This window comes from Amblyomma maculatum, chromosome 8 (assembly GCF_055883805.1).
Source record: "Amblyomma maculatum isolate TAMU_Amacu chromosome 8, ASM5588380v1, whole genome shotgun sequence".
In the NCBI taxonomy this organism is placed as follows: domain Eukaryota; kingdom Metazoa; phylum Arthropoda; class Arachnida; order Ixodida; family Ixodidae; genus Amblyomma; species Amblyomma maculatum.
Genome location: NC_139351.1, coordinates 14824286 through 14831717, shown reverse-complemented (window position 1 = coordinate 14831717; position 7432 = coordinate 14824286). Strand labels below are relative to the sequence as shown.

The 7432-nt window shown below is 46.6% G+C and overlaps 1 protein-coding gene across 1 annotated transcript; it reads left to right on the top strand.

Annotated features, from left to right (window-relative positions):
- Positions 1-5423: 5423 nt before the first annotated feature.
- LOC146180583 (beta-1,3-galactosyltransferase 5-like) lies at positions 5424-6437 on the top strand. Its single transcript, XM_084577779.1, has one exon. The coding sequence runs from the start codon at positions 5424-5426 to the stop codon at positions 6435-6437; it is 1014 nt and encodes a 337-aa protein (XP_084433905.1).
- The last annotated feature ends 995 nt before the right edge of the window (positions 6438-7432 follow it).

The following is a 7432-nucleotide window of genomic DNA, read 5'->3' as shown; positions in this document are numbered from 1 at the left end:
GGTTAAAAGTGGGGTAGCCTTGTCCATTTTTATGAGGCTTGGCGATATCGAGGTTGAGGTGGAAAGGCGGATCGCAGAATCCGCATGGCTTTGAGCACTTAAAAGGCCACGCGGAGTTATTCAATACGAATTGACTGCGGTAAGCGTGCCGCTAGACTGTGTAAGTTTTGGCAGATTTCTGTGCTGTTACTAACGCGTCTAAGTATCTTTGTGAACTGGAAGGCATCAGTGCGCATGACAATACGGGCCGTGGGAAGCATGGGAGTGGCGATCACAGACCGAATCGCCTGTTGCACTGCAAGCAGTTCCACACAAAAAGAAGATGGAGGTTCTGGTAATTGAAATGTTGATGTTCAGTGAAGACTAGTTAGGGCAGTAAACTGCAGTTGTCACTTCGCAGGCTTGGATGCTTGCGTCGACGTAAATTATAATGGAACCTTGTGGTAAGCGGGCGTCTTGTTCCATAGTTCGGTCGCGAAGTGACGACGCCGTTTTCGGTGTTATCGGTCGTGTTAAATGTGTTGCCTTGTTATCGCTTAGCTGCACAAAACGCCAAAAAGGAAGAACTGGCAGTAGCGGTCCTAGAAGTGAATGCGACGAAGCATAAGCCCTCAGAACGCACGTTGCGTGAGGGAGGGTGGCCTTAAGCCTGGGTACATCACGTCGTTGCTGCACCACATCACCTATAGTGTTTAGCTGTGCGTTTTCTAGGAGCGCCAAGATCGGTATGACGCGAGGGAGACAGGTGATGACCCTCATTGCCTCTCGAGTTATAGCTTAAAAGCGATCCCATTGTGCCCTTGTGAAATGCTGAAATTGGGCTTGATAAATAAGCCGCGGTTGCACAATTGCCCGCACCAACTGTCTTGCAACATCTGAGCGAGCGCCGCCCGTTTTTGGAGCAATGCGTCTGATCAGACCCAGAGTCTATAACGCCTGTTTTTTTAGCTCGAGACAGCCATGAAGTTCCAGTTCCTGACTCATGAATTGTTAAGCCCAATATTTTTGCTGTTGAACTTTCCTAAGTTGGGTTCTAGACAGATGTAGACGAATAGGTGTTGCCACTTGTTTACGGCTGCCCCAGCGGTTGGCGACTGCTATGAACTATTACTGGCAGAAAGTTCAAGCCCAATAGAAGATGCGTATATTGGCGTTATATTTAAAGCTGACTGCAGGGCAGCGGATTGAGTCAGTAGGTCGTTGTGTGTACTCTACGCCATGATGTCATCAGCGTATATTAAGAATTTAACCTCAGAATTTTCATTTAACCATCATGCAAGGGAGATAAATGCAATATTAAATAATGTTAGTGACAACACTGATCCTTGGAGTACGCCGCGAAAAGGGACAAATGATCCTATGGCATCGCCACTGAGGCGTATTGCAAGTTGTCTACCTTCAACAAAATATTTTACGAAATTGCGCACTTTATGTGGTAAATAGAGCATGTCAATGGAATCCAGGATGACAGCATGACTGATATTATCATAAGCCTTTTCGACATCCGTAGCGAAGACAGTGCGTACATTCCTCAGTGCAATTAAATAAAAAAGGCAGCTGTACCTTTCTTTCATAAGAGGCTGATCGCATACAGACTAGCAACAAAGTGGCATTGAAAATGTCGAGAGAGAAATATAGGCTCTATGCGAGGTATCATATTGAGCGCATATTTCAAGCCTATAAACACCGATGAACATCTTTCGAATGTTTAAAAGGGCAAGATGGGAACGCCTAAATAAAACGCGCATATAAAATGTTCTACCCACACTCTAGACCTCCAGTATTTCATTGTGAATGTTGCACTACTTATTTAAGCGGGAGCCGACGCAAAAAAAAAAAAAAAAAAAAAAAAAAAAAAAAAAAAACCGCCAGATAACGTTAAAGAGCGCAACGTCCAAGTTCTATACGGTGTCGCCCATTGTTTACCTTTACACACTTGAAAACTCTAAAACATAATCAGCGACTGATAAAGACGACAATAACTGCATGCATCCAGTTCCCTTTTATCTTTTCGGCCTTAAAACATGTCCTAGTGTGGTTCTGAAAATACAATAGGATAAAGCGAGGTATAGAACCAGTAGAAGGATAGACAGTATGGAAAGGAACCGAACAAGGGTTGAGGGGGAACAGTTCGCAAGCCAACGTTTTGACAAGGGGTTCTGTCTCCATCTGGGTATCATGGGCATACCTGGAAAGGTTTATATACGCTTTTGTTTCCGATCAAGAAAACAAAAGAGGGGGGGGGGGGGGTATAGGAGAGTAGAACAGAGAATGAAAGATTCCTTGGGGTGGATTTCTCTGAACTTGGAGCCGGTGGCCCGTGGTCTGAAAATGAGAGTAAGAGCCGGCCGCACCAGGAAAAACGAAAAGTGCACGACTAGTCAGCACAAGAAGCACGTTCGATGTTGGCACGTGTTTCTTTGAACAGGGCAAGCATTCGAAAGGGACCTGATAAGCAAGCAGTTGCAGCGGAATACTTGTGAAGAGCTTTCTTGAAGTTGTGAAATATCTGCATAGCTACGAATATTAACCTTAAATAAAGAAGAAGGAAGGAAATTTGGAAAAAGGTAAAAATATTGTTACGTGGTGGCATGACAGGCGATGGAACACGGCGACACAACAGAAACAGAACGACGTGATGACATGACGATGAAATATGCTTTAATGGCCAGCGGGCCTAGAGCGAGCACTCCGCCCCGCGCCACTGCCCGCTTCGTCATCTTCGTAGCACTACCCGGGGCCACCGAGCGATCGTCCCAATCGATTGCTAGAAATCCATTGCAAGAAGTGACGATGAACACAGACACAGGATTAGGACATGAAACGCTGGAGACCACAATGAATGCAGAGATGGGATGAATGCTTGCTCCGGAGCATCAGGCCCAATCGTCACCGTTTGCCGAAGGCCAAGGCTCATGGACACGCTGAACGGCTTGGGCAGGGGTGCTGTCTTCACTCTAGTGGTCGTGAGGTCGCTTCGTCGTGAGGTCGGTCGGGTCGGCTTTGGGCTCTTCCTTGTCGTCGTGTGTTGTGGTCAGGGCTGGGGAGGGGGCTGGGGAGAGCGGCTGGTCGGGTCTGAACACAAAGGGCTGAGGCAAAGCTGGGCGGCGATCTCCACGGGCTCTCGGCCGATGGACCCGGCGTACGGTTGGCTTCGACGGTGCAAGCCGAGGATAGGGATGAACCGCACCTCCAACCAAATGTTACGTGGTGGTATGACAGGCGATGGAACACGGCGACTCAGCAGAAACAGAACGACGTGATGACATGACGATGAAATATGCTTTAATGGCCAGCGGGCCTAGCGCGAGCACTCCGCCCCGCGCCACTGCCCGCATCGTCATCTTCGTAGCAATGTTATATCACCTTGCATCATACATGCTAAGCCGAGCATGGCCGAGCATTAACAAAAGGAAAGGACTCGAGAGGGAACAAAACTCATAGATCAAAAGAAAACAATTTGAAAAAACACGCGGAAGTCAAGATATTGTCACGTAGTGGTCACAAGGCCGTTGACACCAAAAGAAGACACAGGCTTGATGGTACTGAAATTAACTCTTTATTGGGCTGACTTGCGCCCGCAAAAGAACTAAGCAACTCGGCGGCGGTGATAGCAACAAACGTGCTCGTCGATCGTCGAACAAAGAATGCCCGTCGCACTCGTCAACGCTTAAATTAAAGGCTGCTCAGAACAATCTAGATAACGTCGCAACTGCTACAAGCACAAGCTGGAACATTGTAGAAAGACACACGAGTGGCCGGAATCTTCGAGACAGATATCGGTGCATCTTGCGCTACAACGAAACTGATAAAGGTGCATCTCGCGACATCGAGCATTAACAAACAAAGAATACAGAACTGATACGCGATCCAGAATGAAAGTGATAAGGCCTCATGCCGGTGGCAACAAATACAGTTTTGAAGGTTTCGTGGCAATATAAAGGGGAAATAAATGCTCTGAATAAAGTGTACGATACGCACTGCATGTAATTTCTTCGAAGCATAATAATGGCGACGAGGGAATATATTTCAGAGATGCTAATCTTCCTTTTCGAGATGTTTATTGTTATTTCAACGTTCTAAATTCATAAATTAGAAATACCTAAATCTAAATAAAGGCTGATTGGATGATAATTTAATTTCAGAAAAATTATAGCCATTCTGTGTGAGATGCTGAGAAACTATTTTTCACCTGCTAGACTGGGGCAGTATTTTCGCAGAATATTGTTTATGTTTGGAAGGGCTTTGGAGTATTTTGTTATAAATGAAGACTGACTCCAATGCTGGCTTTTCGTCGCTTCTTCTGAGCATCGCTATGACTTAGATTGGCTGCTTTCTCGAAGGCCATATTCAGGAAGTTACAGGGATAGTTTCTTTAAATTACTGTTACCTTTAGCGACTACTGCAGTTAGAAGCACCACTACCAACGCAACGCTAACATTTAATGACGGCCTGTAGAAAATATTCCAAGAGGCACCAAGGGTAACACACAAACGTAGCATGAACCTCAGAGATATTCTAGCTCATTCTAAACTCGACAACGAGCGTCCATCACAACCACATTCTTGTTACCGTGCCAGATTTAATTAACAGGCTAAAATCAGGCTTTAATTGAACATCGTTAAACGTTATCTAAATGCTAGAATGTTGTTTCTGTCAGAAACAATACATCTGAGAGGCAAGGCAATCATTGAGCATAAGGTTAAATGGTCATCGTGCCGATACAGGGCAAATACAGGACACGTGACCCCCGGCTACAAGTTCAGAGAAATTAATCTTCAAGGAAACATTATTTCATACCTTCCCATGTACCTCTTTGCCTTCCTCGCCTTGTTTCTTCTTCGCAAGCAAAAGCATATATAAACACTGTCAGTGACAATCGCGCAGCCCATACGAGTACAAGCACCCTTGTGGAAGCATTGGCTGGAGAATGGAGGCTCCCCCTCAATCCTTGTTCAGCTTAATTTCATCAAAGGATTCGGCGGCATTTCCAAATTCAGCTGCAAAACGCTTTTCCAGCGCTCGTCACTGACGCGAGAAAGGCATGTCAAAGGCACCGCGCAGATGTTCTCTAATCCGCGGTTCAAATTCCATTTTAACGGTGCTATTGATCTACTAAAGCCCCTATTATGTGGGCGGCAATTCCTGCATACATGCTGACTGTCTGAACAGATGGCTGGGGGCGTACCAAAAGGAAAAAACAGTCATGTCTCGGACCGTATACACGACACTGAGGAGAACTAGATGCTTGAGAGAACACCCCGATGCTCGGCAGACTCTGGACAACTCTGCAGCTCGGTTTATGTCGCAAACGCCTCAAGGCAGCTCAGAAAGCAAAAGTGAAGTTTCTTTTATGTGTCTTCGTCCCACTTGTAGCGATCATCTTCTTACTCAAGAGTTATGACGTGCCGCTCCAACACCAAATGCAAGACACTTTCATGACCCGACGCCTTGCGCATGAACCCAGTGCTTTCCACGGCGTCCCCACGCCGTCGCATGGCCAAAGTGCAAGGTACTTTACGCTTGTCTCAGGTCCAAGGACCAGTGATTTGACCGCTGACACAACAGTGGGCTATTCCTACTTAATACCTAAATTCAATGAAGTCTGCAGCCCGTTGGATGACGCCACCGACATACCAGTTTTGATAACAGTATTTGCAGCCAGTGACCACTTTGAGCACCGCTCCACTGTGCGCAAGACTTGGGGAAGCATCGTGAACAAGATAGCTGGGTTCAGGTTGCTTTTTCTTCTTGGACGACCTCGAAGCAACGCTGTCCAGACACGCGTCGTCGAAGAAGACAAGCTGCACGGAGACATTGTACAAGGCACCTTCCTCGACACGTACAAGAACCTGACCTACAAGTCGCTCATGATGCTACGGTGGGCTAAGCACTACTGTCCCCAAGCAGAGTTCGTGCTCAAGATTGACGACGACGTGCTCCTCAACGTGTGGGACCTTGCCGTCACTCTGAACCGTTTGTCATCGGCCAAAGAACGCCTAAAGATATGGGGAACGCTCTGGACAGAGTCGAGGCCGGCCCGCAGTGTGAAAGGACGTTACGGGAAGTGGTACGTACCGAAATCGCTGTATCCTAACGCCACATACCCGGACTACCTAAACGGACCTGCTTACCTCCTGGCCGGCGACGCCCTGTCGCTCCTAGAAGAGAACTCTAGATATGTGCCATATTTATTCATCGAGGACGTCTACATCACTGGCCTCGTTGCGGACAGGGCGGGCGTGCAACGCGTTAATGACAGCGGATTCCTCCCCAATCGCAGCAATAACATTAGACCTTGCAGGAAACCTAGAGTCGTCGCGAGTCACGGATGGAAGCCGCGGATTCTCCGCTTGGCTTGGAAAAAAATGCTGGCCAGGGTCGACTGGAAGAGGTGTATGTCTCTTGGACTGAGAACCTGGCAGAAAGGCATCTGATGTTTTGATATGACAAACCGGATACACAGCTATTATATGAAGTGTCACAGATACATAATGCTATATTCCTATGTGGTGTGAGAAGAAAATGCCCTCGGTGATCAGTCAATGTTTTCGTTTCTGTGCGCACGTCTAGAAGAGTGAGCCCAAGTTCACTGAAGATGTTTCGTTCCTCGTTAGTAATTATGTCTGAAAAACTGTTGAAAGATTGTTTTCGTGGTGTAAGCAGTTTTCAAAGAGCCTGATTTGACTGCGTATTCATTATTTTCTCTAATAAAGAATTACCACGCATTGCACAAAGGCGTTATAGCAAGAGTGTTGCGTACCGTTTCGTGTCGAGATAAAATGTTAAGAGCACACAAGGTTCTGGTTTAAAAGTGAACACATTCATGCTTAATTTTCAAAATACTGCATTACTGCCAGTAATTTTTTTTTTTGGGGGGGGGAGGGGGGGGCATTAACGACAAGACATTACCAATTTCGACAACACCCATTTGCGTGCTTTTCAAGATAATTCTATTCCTGGGCAGGATAACCTGCGGCAATCACTTGTACTTTTTTTTTATTTAAAATGGCATTTATTCCTGTCATGTAGCAGTGGCAAATGGTTGCGAACCATCCTGACACCATCAAGCAGACGTAAAGATTGGTCAGTTATATGCATCCTGCCAAGTTGAGACAACTTAGTTTTGTTTGTTTTGATTCATGAAGTTTAACATCCCGAAGCGACACAGGTTATGAGAGAATTCGTAGTGGAGGGCTCCGGAAATTTCGACCACCTTGGGTTCTTTAACATGCACTGATATCGCACAGCACACGGGCGCCTTGCTCGTCGGCTCCACCGAAAAGAAGGCGCCGCTGCTTGGATTCCATCCCGCATCTTTGGGCACATGGTCGAGCGCCGTAGCCACTGCACCACAACGGCAGGATAAGTTGAGACAACATGGCTAAATACGCCAAACAAATGTCGGGGGATTCGAAACACCTGCGGTTTT

Excerpts from the sequence above, each read along its gene's own strand:
- LOC146180583 (XM_084577779.1), top strand. The coding sequence starts at position 5,424 with ATGCAAGACACTTTCATGACCCGACGCCTTGCGCATGAACCCAGTGCT.